Here is a 14,684-nt window from a genome sequence, read left to right on the forward strand (position 1 = left end):
TAAAATTGGAATGGCACAAACATGCCCAATACATAGGTATATGAAATAAACAGTATTAGATGTTCAGGATGGAAGCACCCCCAGTTTAGTACTATAGCGGAAAAGCTGCTTTCACAGGAGGATAAGCCAGGTTAGGTAAATTGATGGACTATAGACAGCTGCGCTGCAGGCAAAGCAGCCCAGAGCAGAGACGGTTAACAAAAGAAAAGGTGCCTTGTCAACCCTGAGGTTATTCCCCCTACCTGCCTCATCCCCAGGCTGGCAAAGATGAACAGAGGTGCTGTCTCATGTCTACTGTAAACAACCTTCCTCCCACTGCCTGGTACCCTGATTTTGTTTTATATTGACCCAAACTCCAAACACTGTATATCTTCAAAACCCCCCTTTTCCCTAATGTCCCCAAGTTAATGTTCACAATTTCTTTGTCTCTTTGTACACACCCATCATGCTTGTAAGCCTTCTGATCTGAATAAATATGGGGCAAGGACCCTTATTCTGGGCTCTTGTCTTTTCCTGGACGTTAGCCATCTCTCGCTTTCAATCCTGCATCCTGCTCTTTTGCTAGACAAGAGAGAACTTTAGACCCAGAGTCTACAACACCCCTTCATGCTCTCATTCTGCCTAAATAGAGACATCATGTGGAAGGAGGAGTTCCCAAGGGGGAAGATGTAAAAGAATACCTAAATATTGGAGTTTCCCACTTTTCTTAAATATGAAATTTATTGTCAAATTGGTTTCCATACAACACCCAGTGCTCCTCCCAACAGCTGCCCTCCTTAATGCCCATCACCCACCCTCCTCTCCCTCCCACTCCCCATCAACCCTCAGTTTATTCTCAGTTTTTAAGAGTCTCTAATGGTTTGGCTCTCTCTCTTTCTCTCTTTTTTTTTCCTTCCCCTCCCCCATGGTCTTCTGTTAAGTTTCTCAAGATCCACATAAGAGTGAAAATATATGGTATCTGTATTTCTCTGTATGACTTATTTCACTTTGCATAACACTCTCCATTTAACACTGAACAATCCAATTATTTAGGAAGAAAATCTGGCATCATTAATGACATTGTTTCAAATGATCTATGCCACTATGAAATGGGAGAAATACTGTATATGTTTTCAGAATCTAGATGCAAATAACAATAATGTTCTGTGGTAAATTCCAAAACCTGAACCTGGGAATTATATAAAAATGTAGATGAAATAAAATTTCAACCGAAAATAAGTATGAAATTTTTTGTTAGTGCCACATAGAAGATAAAAAAAATTAAATTGTGAACAACTTTGAAACATATCTAATCTAATTATAAAATTCTAGAAACTTTAATGTTAATCATTTGTTTCCTTTTGAGATCCAGTAGTGGAGCTGAGGCGGCATGTAAAAATGGCCCCAAATTCTTCAGTTTTCTTCCTCCACATCCTTGCAATGGTATCCTGCAGATATTCTTATCAAAAAGAAGAATCTATTTCTCCACTCCTTAAATATGAGGTATGGGGTACCCATTGAACTTGAATCGACCAATGGGACATTAGCAAAACAAAACAAACAAAAACTTGGGGTCTGATTTTCTTAATTGTCTTGTGACCCCACGACTGTCATCACATTTTCTGGTCTGTTAGAAAATGAGAGACCATATAGAGAGAGGCACCAGTCTTCCCTGCTGGACCTGATGAAGCTCCAGCCAACCCACCAGCTGATGAAAGACAGGTAGGAGATGCCAGCTGAGACCAGCAAAAGGACAGCATAGCTGAGCCCAGCCCAAACAGCCTACTACATTTTGGGGTGGTTTGGGATACATAAGGCATAGTCACAGCTGTATTTTTAAAAAATATGACCTGATTTATTATTCCAAGTAAGTTCTATAATTAATATAGAGTATATTCTATATTTAGTTGTTTATATGGCAAGGCAATTTAGTTGTATAAATGAGATCTGGTCATTCTGACACTTGTAAAGAAGAAACTGGATTGGTCAGAACTGTTTTGATTACTGCTTGGGTGATAACACATTATGGTTAGAAAGGGAAAAAGAAAAGGAAATTATTGTTGAATTCTGAGTCACTATTATGGATATGAAGCTTTAGTATGAAGAATCATCAAGCGTATTAAGACCTGCACTCAAAAGTTGAATGGAAAAGATTTATTTTTTGTTCCATTGTACAAGTAGTTCATATTTTAGAAATAGACTTTTCCAAGAATTTCACTGGAATGTGGAACACATTAGGTGCTCAGTGCAGCCTACAGATGTCCATTTATCCTGTAACACAGATGAAATATCTTATATCTGCAATGGATAAAATAAAAAATAATAGAAGTCACATTTCTCTCTTTTTTAAATATTTCTTAATGTTTACTTATTTTTGAGAGAGAGAGGGATACAGAGTGTGAGCTGGGAAGGGGTGGAAAGAGAGAAAGTACAGACTCCAAAGCAGGCTGTAGGCTCCAGGCTCTGAGCTGTCAGCACAGAGCCCAAAGCAGGGCTCGAACTCATGAACCATGAGATCATGACCTAAGCCAAAGTCCGATACTTAACTGAATGAGCCACTCAGGCACCCCCACCTTTCTCTTTTAATTATACTTGTGGAAGATTTAGACAGAATTACAATCCAAAATACCCTCAATTTAATTACCAGGCCCTCTGCCTCCCCCAGGAGCTGGAGCTACAAGCTTACCCTGGTCCATGCCATGGTTCAGTTATCCAAAGGTGCCCAAGCAGTTCTTGTGGAGGAATGGGATATTGTCAGAAAGACCTTGAAGCTAAATATTCAAGCGTATTTGGGTTAAGAAGTAGGGGAAGAGTCTGATGTTCAAATGCCAGTTTCAAGTAAACAATACAGAAAAGGTTTGGGGAAGGTAGACACAGCTGAGTTGGAGTGAATCCCAAGAACCAATCAAGATGCTAGCCAGAAGACCACAGAACCAGTTGGGAGACAAACTGGGTTCATAGTCTCCACTTAAATGCCTATACTAAACTCATCACCTTTCCTTCAGTCCTGGTGCTCCCCCAGTATTTCCCCATCTCTGTTGATAACTGAATAAAACTATGACTCTGTGACCTAAAATGCTAGGACCATCCTAAATTCAATCTGCTCTTATAATTCCTAATCTCCAATTTTCAAGTAAGTGGTCTATTTTAACTCCTATGTATGTTTTTAAATCAGCCCTACTCCATTCTATACCTATTGTTCTGCCCCTACCTTAAACAATGTCAGCCCTTCCTTTACCATGCCTTCCCCCCCAATCCTTCTCCAAAACTCATCCTCCAAAAAACTCAAAGTGATATTTCTAACCCTAAATCTCATCATTTCTCATTCATATAATCACATTTGTTTATAAATCACTAGGCAAGATAACAACTTGAGCACAGATCTCTGGCTCTCCCTTCACAAGCCCAACTAAAACAGAGTATACAAACCCCAGGGGGGACACTGCCACAACTTGGAAGCTAGAGAAGATACTCGGAGGCATTTCTGGTAGATGAAGTACAAATGGAGCCAGAATAAAAGCATCCAGGGCTGACATCAGATTCATGACATGCTCCCCAAAAGCAGTAGGTACTTGAGGGAAGCAGAGGAAATTCTAGCCCTGACAAATGCCATTTTCTCTTCGGAAGACAGAAGGATGGATAAAAAAACATGCCACGTTGCACATGGGAATTTCACATTCCACCACTGTGAAACAGTGACCCTAGTGTCCACTGTGCAGGGAGGTTGGGACATGACACTTCACTAAAGGAGGCGGTAGGAATGGAGGCTCCTTGCTGCATACCCCAGCCTGGCTGTAGGAATAGCATCTTTCCCCAACACTGAGAAGAAACTCAGTGTTCTTGATGGAACCTTGATGGAAATATCCAGAGCACTAACTTCCTTTAATGTCTTTTAGGTGGCTGGATCCCTGAACAAATCTCTGTCTGTTTGCATATGATATGATCTTATATACAGAAAACTCTAGGGGCACCTGAGTGGCTCAGTCAGTAGAGCCTCTGACTCCTCATTTCACCTCGGTTCATGATCTCATGGTTGTGGGATCAAGCCTTGCATCACACTCCGTGCTTAGTGTCAAGTTTGCTTGGGATTCTCTCTCTCTCTCATTCTCTCTCTCTGTCTCTCTCCCTCTGCCTCTCCCCCCCCACCTCTCTCTCAAGTATATTAAAAAAAAAAAAAAAGAAAACTCTAAAGACTCCAACAACAGCAACAAAAAATATCTGTCAGAACTAAAAAACATATTCACTAAAGTTGCAGGATACAAAATCAACATATGAAAATCTGTTGTGTTCCTATACACAATGGATAATCTGAAAAAGAGATGAGGAAAATAATCCCATTCATAATAGCATCAAAAATAATTATTTATGAATAAATTCAACCAAGGAAGTAAAAGGTCTGTGCACTGAAAACTACAAAACATTGGTGAAATACACAATTGGTGAAATATACATTGGTGGAATTGAATACACAAATAGATGGAAAGATATCTCATGTTCATGAGATTGGAAGAATCAGTAATGCTAACATGTCCATAATATTTAAAGTCATCTACAGATTAAATAAAATCCCTATCAAATTTCCAATAGCATTTTTCACAGAAATTAAAAAAAAAGCACTACTAAAATTCATATGGAACCACAGAAAACATTGAATAGGCAAAACATTCTTGAGCAAAAAGAACAGAACTGTAGGCATCACACTGCCTGATTTCAAAATATATAACAAAGTTATAGTATTCAAAACAGTATGGTACTGTCATAAAAGCAGACATATAGACCAATGGAATAGAATTGAGTCCAGAAATAACTCCATACTTCTACAGTCAGCTGATCTTCAACAAAAGTGCCAAGGCTACCTAATGGGTAAAGACAGCGTCTTCAACAAATGGTGCTGGAAAAACTCGATGTCCACATGCAGAAGAATGAAAATGTACCCTTATCTCACACTGTATACAAGAATCAACTCAAAATGGATTAAAGACGTACACATAAGACCTGAAATTATAAAACTACTAGAAGAAACTATAGAGGAAAAATCTTGACATTGGTCTAGACAATATTTTTTGTTTATTTGTTTGATTTTTGTTTTTTTTTAATATGACCCCAAAAACACAGGCAACAAAAGCAAACATATATAAGTGGAAATACATCTAATTTCATGAAAAGTTTCTACATAGTAAAGGAGACCATCAGCAGAGTGAAAATGTAACCTACAGAATGGGAAAAAGTATTTGCAAATGTACCTTTAGTTAATATCCAAAATATATAAGGAACTCAAACAACTTAATAGCAAAACCCCAAATAAACCAATTTAAAAATGGGCAAAGGACCCGAACAGACATTTCTCAAAAGAAGGCAAACAAATGGCCAATAGGTATACGAGAAGGTGCTCAACATCACTAATTACCAGGGAAATGCAAATTAAAACTATAATGAGATATCACTTTACATCTGTTGGAGTGGCTATTACATTAAAAAATAAACACACACACACACAAGAGATAACAAGTGCTGGCAAGTCTGTGGAGAAAAGGGAACCCTTGGAAACTGATGCTGAGAATGTAAATTGGTGTAGCCTTTATGGAATATAATATGGTTTGTTCCTCAAAAAATTATGAATAGAACTACCATTCGACCCAGCAATCCCACTTCTGAGCATATATGCAAAGGAAATTAAATCACTGTCTCAAAGAGATGTCTGCATCCCCGTGTTCGTTGTAGCACTATTCCCAATAGCCAAGATATGGAAAAACCTAAGATTCCACTGATGGATAAATGGATAAAGAAAAATTAGTATATATACACAATGGGCACATTATTAAGCCTTAAAAAAGAAGGAAACTCTGCCATTTGTGACAACATGGATGAACCTGGAAGGCATTATGCTAAGTGAAATAAGTCAAGCATAGAAAGATAAATACTGCAAAATCCCACTTATATGTCAATCTAAAAAAGTTGAATTTATAAATGTAGATCTTAAGTGTTCTCACCAAACACACAAAAAATTATGTGAGGTGATGGATATGCCAATTAGTTTCATTATGGCAATAATTTCACAAGGTATACATATATCAAATCATCACATTGTACACATTAAGTATATACAATATTTATTTGTCAATTATACCTCAAAAGAACTGGGAAAAAGCTCCCTCTTACCTCCAAAAGTAGCAATAGATACACGTCGTTGACGTAGATTTTAGATTTCTTTTTTGTCAGTATTTTTTAAATGTGGGAAAATATACATAAAAATTACCATCTCAAATATTTTTAAGGGTACAATTCAGTGGTAAAAAGCACATTCACGATATTGTATAACCATCACCAGATTTTAGATTCTTCAGTGATTGTTTTGCACAGATTTTTTTTTCCTGAGTGTATTTGCTGTGATGATGTGAAGTTTTTCTGTTGACATTTGATTCAGAGTAACAGATACTAAATAAATAAGATACACAAATGTATGCATAAAAGACTACATTTTTGCAAAGTTTCCATCACTATTATTCAAGGAATATCGAAATATCTTACCTCTTGTGCTTCGTGGGCTATTAACTGGTCCATTAACAGCCTCCGCCGTCTTTTCTCCCTTTGCTCTCGTGCAAAAGCATCCTCCTCAAGGCGCTTTTGGATTTTTTTAATGTAGTCATCATCCGAATACGTGTTTAATAAATCCGTAGTTGTCTGGCCTGCTGTATCTGAAGAAGGCTTGGAGGCACTAAGGACAACAGTTTTTATTGGGATTTAGAAAAACAGTGTAACCACATGCTGCTACTTGAGACTATGGAGGAAGACCTCGGGGAAAAGGCTCCCTTCAGTGCTCGGTTAACTTATTGATACAAGCATTAAAGCAAATCTTAGAACTTCATTGTGACACCTATGGCTTATCATTAGATTCCATTCGCTGTATTTCTGGACTCTAGGTTGGGAGATCCTCAGCATAGCCTTAGCATAGCCTTCTTTCTAGGCCTATCGCCGATTTGTTCTTTCACTTATCATGATCTTCACTGAGCCCAGAGATTGGATTTTCTTTCCCTCTTCTGCCTGCTGGCTCTAGGCCTCTTGCCTCCCCTGTTTTGAGTTAAGAGTAAGCACCATATTGATAGCCAAAGTGTCAGGGAAGGCATACCTCCTCAAAAGTCAGCCAGATCTTCCAATGTCAGGACACTGAGAGTCCTTCCATGGATAGCTCGATCCACTACTCCCCTATGCAAACGCAAGTTGCTCTATGAACTCTCAATAACTTTCTGAATGCTTACAGCAGTGGCCCTGCTCTAACTGGAAGCTTAGCAGCTGAAAATTGACTTGCTCATCATGCCACACTTGCACCCACAAGACTGACCTAGCCTCTTGCCCAAGTTCTGGAGACCCAAGTAAGAAGACCTACTTCGCTTCTTGTCCCACCTAATGTCCAAACCTAAAGGATCAGGAAGAGCCTAGTGGTCTTACTAACAAAAAGCAAACACACTCGGTTTAGCGGGACAATGGTGGCTTAGTACAGATTTATAGATTCATTCAAAAGTTATCTTTGAAAGTAAAAGATACAGGGTTGCCTGGGTGACTCAGTCAGTTAAGCGTCTGACTTTGGCTCAGGTCATGATCTCCCAGTTCATGAGTTTGAGGCTTGCATCAGGCTCTGTGCTCGCATCAGGCTCAGAGCCTAAAGCCTGCTTCGGATTCTGTCTCCCTCTGTCTCTGGCCCTCCCCCGCTCACATTCTCTCTCTCTCTCTCTCTCTCTCTCTGCCTCCCTCCCTCCCTCTCTCTCAAAAATAAACATTAAATAAATAAAAGTCTGTTTTAAAAAAAGTAAAAGACACATTTTTATGTATGTAAGAATCAAATAATCAATTCTCATCTGCATGTCTCTTTACAAAATAAACAGAATACAACAGTAGAATGGAACAAGATATATCTTGTTACCTGCCAATAAATAACAAGTTTTAATATTATCAATAATTATTTTAAATATTATAAGTTATTAATGTATTCAGTTTAAATAGAACTTACTGTCTTATTCAAAAGGCAAGGACACATTATTGTATGTAGCAACTAAATAGTCATCAATTCTTATACAGACAGAAGCATTAAAGAGGTATAAAAGCACAGTTAATTCATGTTTAATGAAGTAATAATTGCATGTGTGTAGTTTAGATCATATTGTATTATAGTTCATTTTTTGTACATTTGCTGCTCCCAGATGAACTCTGAGCTTGTGAATATCCTATTATACTCCTCTCTGTCCATGTGCTCATCATCCTGACATGTAGTTGATATCTGCTAAATTTCAAATGATATGCTAAGAAGCACTATACAGAGTAATTTTTTTTTAATTACACACTGAAATCCTGGTGATTTTATCAGCAGGGGCTTAACCTTCAGTTGTGTTCTGTCACTAAGAGGCACTGAGCAGAAATTGTGTAGCCAGCAAAGCCTTAGGAGGATCAAAGACAAAGTTTAACCTTATTTATTAAGATTTAGTACAATTAAGAACTTATGAAAATTATGTGGCATAACTTTTTAGATCCTTTGTTAAAATTCTTATTATATATATATTTTTTTAACGTTTATTTATTTTTGAGACAGAGAGAGACAGAGCATGAACGGGGGAGGGGCAGAGAGAGAGGGAGACACAGAATCGGAAGCAGGCTCCAGGCTCTGAGCCATCAGCCCAGAGCCCGACGCGGGGCCCGAACTCGCGGACCGCGAGATTGTGACCTGAGCTGAAGTCGGACGCTTAACCGACTGAGCCACCCAGGTGCCCCAAATTCTTATTATATTTTTACTCAAATGTGTTCTTAGAGTTTGCTTTGGATTGTATATGGGTTAATAGACTTAACATATTGTTTGTCCTTTATTTATCAGTCTGCCCTGTAACCATCCATCTGCTGTCTCATTCCAATTAAAGGCTGAAGAAAGCTACATGATATTTACTTGAATAAATATTCATTTTCCTAGATGTGGGTTTCTTGAGGGCAATGATTATGATTTCTCTATATCTGCTTGTCAGTCCTCCACAGAGTTAATAATTGGGTGTGTAATTACATGACTAGTAATTGGAACCTTGGCCAAATTTGTGTGTATTTAAAAAGTAATTGCTAGGAACAGCCTAAAGTAAATCTATGAATCCAAATGTCAAATCACAGCAGCCAACAATCTCAGCTAAAAAAAAATAGCAGATAGCATTTATTGTTTGTTTTAGAAAATAAAGACATTGTACATGTGAGGAAGAAGCAGCCATGGGAACTCTTGTGTTGCTCTGAGAAAATATTTCACTTCTCCACAAGAGAAAAAGATGGACTTTGAGGTGATATCTCTGAGAAACTGTTTCAGGAGCAGGCTTGTGAAAGAGGCAGCTGCAGAAATTGCTCCTTCTGGTCAACTTGGGAGATTTTAGCGCTTTCTGGTATCAAGTAGTGTGAAGTTTTTGAAAGAGCCCAGAACATGCTTGATCCTAAGCTAAATATTCAGAATGAACTAATGTAGTGATTAATAAAAGGGACTTAACAAAGGCCATACTGTACCATAACTTCTGTTTTCTTTACAAGTTTGCTCCAGACTGGTGCCTCCCGACATTCTTTAAAGAGAAAATGCTCATTTGCAGCATACTGGAAGGGACTGGAGTCCCAGATGAGGCTGCACAGTCACAGGTGACTAGTCCAGGGAGTCTGGCTGCCCCAAGGCCTATCCTGCCGCTCTCAAAATTGAAGCATGGCTGTCTGTATCTCATGTCTCCCAGTGCTAAGTCTCTGGCAAGATCAAGTGAAGGCTTCCACATAGAAAGGACCTGTATAGACGATGCTATTTCCTTCCCTTTTTCCTCAAAACAGAGCCCCAGTGTTTATTCAGGAAAACAATGTACCCAGATAAACACTACATTTCCAAGCCTTCCATTCTTGGCAGGTATGGCCATGTGACTGAATTCTGGCCAATAAAATGGAAGCACAAATGTTACCTTGGACTTTGGGGAAGGTTCTTAGAAGGAGCTATTTCAGCTATTTCAGATACCTACTTTTTGCCTATCCTCCTTCCTTACATCTAGAACATGGGCCAAATGGCCAGAGCCCCAGGAGCCATCTTGTATTGTGAATGTGAATTTGGGGACAAAAAAGACACAAAAGAGCAGTGGAGCTAAAGGAAAGCCTGTCTTTGATGACTTTGGAGCTCCAACACATGCTTTGAGCTGCTTACATTTTGACTTCTCTTACATGAGAGAGAAGTAAACTTATTTAATTATTTAATTAATTTAACCCACTCTTGTTTGGGGTTTCTAAAGCTAACTGATAGAGAGGCTTAGTTTCAGGTTGGGTTGGCAAAGGCAATAATAGTGAGCGGAGGAAATGTTTGCAGCTGTATCGTACAAGGATGGTCTTTAAACTATTTAATAAACTGACACGGCAAGGACACTAATCGATCAAAGATGGGTGTTGGTACAGGAATGAGAATACACTGCCGTGTTTGGTGCTAATTCTGGCTGCTAAACTGTGTGGAAATTGAGGGGTCCCAGGAAAGGGAATGGCCATAGAGCTATAGAGAATAATACCACTCGCCTACAAGTAACAGAAGTATTTCAATATGTTAATATGGTTGCACTGGTGGATATCATCTGTTTATCACTCCAGAGTGTGTGGCTGGTCAGGTGAATGAAAGAGTTGGAAGAAATCCAGTGGTTTCATGGGCCAGTCCAGAGGGGTATGGTGGGGTTTGGATGGTGGCTACATGGGTAGGTAGGCTTGGATTGTGTTTTCTTTAGCAGTCAGGGGCAGTACTGATAAATGGCAGTGGGAATCAGAATAGGGCATCAAGAGTTTTGGGGCACCTGGGTGGCTCAGTCAGTTAAGCATCTGTCTCTTGGTTTCAGCTCAGGTCATGATCTCACGGTTTTGTGGGTTCGAGCTCTGCATCGGGCTCTGTGCTGGCAGCAAGGAGACTGCTTGGGATTCTCTCTCCCTCTCTCTCTGCCCCTTTCCAGTCATGCTGTCTCTGTCTCAAGTGGAAAGAAAAAAAAGAGTTTCTGCAGAGGATAGAAGAAAAGGTAATGTATGTATCCTTCATTTTGCTTTATTTTCATTCCGTACCTGACTTCTTCACCATCTGTTCTTCTTTTCCTTATTCCTTTTCATTTGTTTCCTTCCCTCAGAAATACTACTGTGGAACTGACTTACATAATTTGTGCCTATTTTCTTCTTTAACAGAGATTTAATTCATGTCCCATAAAATGTAAGTGACTAGAATCTAGGTAGTTTCCATTTAAAAATGCAGAAGAACTCGAGTTGCTCCAACCTACGTAATCTATAATCCCTAATCAATTATCTTCTGTGAGTCAATGACCCCTAATAGGAATGATAAAGGGAGAGGATCTTTATCTTTAAGCAAATGAAGCCCATTAACCAGGCATTTTTTGCAATGAACTCATGGAACTGACCATCTTAGTGACAGTTGAACTCATCTGACAACTTTTTATTGCTGGTCCCTGTGCTAAATGCTGAGGTTGCAACATGAAAGAAACCAACTAGAGTCTAATAAAGGCTTTACCGTGACAAATTTAAATTAGTGGTAACTTGCAACAATTTTCGTGAATGTTTTAAAAGTGTGTGAATTTAGGACAGTAAGCATAGCATAGAAAACTAAATTCACATCTCATAATAGCCACTTTCCCTTCTGATCTCCACAAAAGTTGTTAATGAACAATTAATCTGAATTTTAGCTCATTTACCTTCCTTCATATATTCTCGTCATGAAGATTCTACAAAGTAAAAAGATCTTTGGAGCAGCTACTGCCAATAAACTATTTCTAAATATTTAAAAGTTATAGATAGGACAAAATGCAGTTTTGTGACTGTTAAAACAATTCACATCTCACCTTTCTTTTGCCTGGAGATCCTTTTTTATTAATGCTTCAAACTTCTTAATCTCATTGGCCACATCCTTTAAAGAAAAGTCATTATCAGTTTTCTGCCTCTAGAAACCACTGAAAATCTTCATTTTGCAAGTTTACAAGATGCTTTGTACTACTAACCCAAACCAATTAGGAGCTAAGATACAAAAAGCTGTATTCTAGAATATTTTTATAATTCTGATTAGGCTAAATATACCTCAGAGAATGTGAAAACTGCCTAACTTGAATCATTCCGCTCATGATTCCAGTTCTGACAGTGTAACATTTGATGAAAATGAAGATTACCAAAGAGTCAGGCCATGCATTTTTATTTGCAATTCTTTTAAATGAGCATAAGCATTATTTGGATATAAATGCTTCTTCAAAAATTGTTGTCTCAGATGTTTTAAGCATTTCTTGTGCAACTTTATGTATGTTATTAATTTGCTCTCTCAGAATTAGTTTAGCTCATCTCCTATCTAGTGCAAATACTTATTAATAAACTTTAATCAACTTAGAGAAATATAAAAACTACACACTTTCCTAAAATTTGGGTCTGAAAAACCTCTGTGGTTATTATTCTTTAGATTCCAAGTATAAGATATTTTTCAAATATTAAAAAAATAAAGAAATGTGGATTAACATAAAACACAAGGGATTTAGATATCGGAGAGACGTGCTGTCTCTGCTTTGCCAGCACTGGGGACGAGAGTGAAACATGGAGGCTTTCGGAGTCTAAGTTTCCTTACTTAGAAATGGGGGGCAACAATACCCTACTTGGAGAGTTTTTAAAAAATAAAGATAATAAGATAAAATAAAGTGGCCAACACAGACTGACATATAGCAGGTTCACAATAAATAGTAGCTATTATTCTTTTCCAGAGGTCACAGGAGAGACTATCATTAATAACCACTGTAGCATAAGCAGTGTAGATTCCAGGAATTAGTATCAAAACGTAGTACTGCTCCCTGTGAAATATAAGCACATTGTATCCTACTGGAATGACTGACAGCTGGTACGGGCCAGTAAAATATCACTAGTATAGGTATCTTAAATTGGAAGATAGCAAGCAAACCACTTAACATTTCTGGACTCAGAAAAATGCATAATGAGAAAGAACTGAGTAAAATACTGTTGGAATATATATAGTATGTGTACCTTGAATGACACCTCTGTGCCCATGGCTGTTATGACTCCTCACAGAAGCACCATTCTATAATAGTTTTGATGTGATCACAGGATCCTTCTCAACACAGAAGGCCAGATTGGTATTGTCATTTAATATGAGTTTCTTATCCCTGACCTAAAGCTACATTCTCTGATTCTGAACAAACAACAGTATAAAATGGATTAGATATGCGTGCAGTGGAGGGCTTTTGAATCAGAAGGAACGATGACACAGATCATTAGAAAAGGAACTAAGAAGTTGGAGGAGTTCTCTCTATACGTTTTAGAAAAAGATCAGTCTTTCATTAAGATTAACACAACACCATATTAAAGGATTATCACCTTACCTCTGCCTCTTTTTTCTTTTTCATCATTTTTTGGGCCTCAAGTGCTTTCAAAGTACGATTAGATGCAGGTTTAGGAATCTGAATGATAGCTGCTTGGATTTTGGCCATTATTTCATTTTGTCGTCTTCTGCTCAAGCGTTGCTGGATATCCCATATACACTAGTTTAGTTATTCCACTCATTAGAACAACAGGCTATATTATACACTCACAGGTACACATACATACATTTTTCCATTGAAACTTTCAGAACTCAGCAATTTACCAATGGACTAAGTGCCACAACTGTGTAATGTTAGGAAGCAGATGTCAATATGACTCATCTTTTTTTTTTTTAATTTTTTAATGTTTGTATTTTTTTTTTTTTTTTTTTTTTTTTGAGAGAGAGAGAGAGTGAGCAGGGAAGAGGCAGAAAGAGAGAGGGAGACACAGAATCGAAAGTAAGCTCCAGGCTCTGAGCTGTCAGCCCAGAGCCCGACACGAGGCTTCAACTCATGAGCCATGAGATAATGACCTGAGCCGAAGTCAGATGTTCAACCAAATGAGCCACCCAGGTACCCTCAACATGACTCATCTTGAAAAGTATAATATTAATACAATTTTGGAATCGTCAAATTTTGCCTATCAAATGTGTATATCTTCATTCTGGGTGATGATACCAAAAGGGTAATAAAAATGCCTCAAATACAAAGAAGAATATAATTCTTTCCTAATTCCACCTTCCTGACCTGCCCAATAATGTAAAGAGAAAATGCTGTCTCTAAAGACGGTCTGCAGAGAAAGTTCCATCTAGGAGATGGTCTCTAGGAGGACTTCTGGGGAACCCAGAAGAAATGACAAACTTCCCCAAAACTCAGTCACACTTTAAAAAATGAATTCACAAGCAACCTCAAATATTGGATTAAATACTGAATTATGTGATACCATTATTGGATCATCTCTTCTCTATGTAGGCAGTAATTATTTTAAGTAGAAAATAAGCAGGAGGGTACAAGTAAAAGAAAAATAATAGTAAGAATCAAATGAAATATTAAAAAAAATAAATGTTCTAAGAAGGAACATGTAAAGGGTCTCCTGTGTGGCTCATGTGGCTCAGTTGGTTAAGCATCCGACTCTTAATTTCAGCTCAGGCCATGGTCTCACAGTTCATGGGATCAAGCCCTGCATCAGGCTCTGTGCTTACAGCGTGGAGCCTGCTTGGGATTCTCTCTCTCCCTCTCTCTCTGTCCTCCCCCTGCTCATGCTCTTTCTCTCTCTCTCTCTCTTTCTCTCAAAATAAACATTTAAAAAAAGTAACATGTAAAATTAATCATGGCTTT

At 38.2% G+C, this 14,684-nt stretch overlaps 1 protein-coding gene across 4 annotated transcripts in view; it reads right to left on the reverse strand.

The window, feature by feature from the left end:
* Nucleotides 1-14,684, reverse strand: part of SPEF2 (sperm flagellar 2) — a 184,102-nt gene that overhangs the window by 145,648 nt on the left and 23,770 nt on the right. For all 4 annotated transcript variants that reach the window (XM_042952165.1, XM_042952150.1, XM_042952160.1 and 1 more), the window contains 3 exons: nucleotides 13,368-13,508; nucleotides 11,838-11,902; nucleotides 6,508-6,694 (listed from right to left, as the gene is read on the reverse strand). In XM_042952165.1, coding sequence (XP_042808099.1) covers nucleotides 6,508-6,694; nucleotides 11,838-11,902; nucleotides 13,368-13,508 — 393 coding nt within the window. The remainder of the gene's footprint in view (nucleotides 1-6,507; nucleotides 6,695-11,837; nucleotides 11,903-13,367; nucleotides 13,509-14,684) is intronic.

The sequence above is a fragment of the Panthera leo genome, chromosome A1 (genome assembly GCF_018350215.1).
Source record: "Panthera leo isolate Ple1 chromosome A1, P.leo_Ple1_pat1.1, whole genome shotgun sequence".
NCBI lineage: Eukaryota > Metazoa > Chordata > Mammalia > Carnivora > Felidae > Panthera > Panthera leo.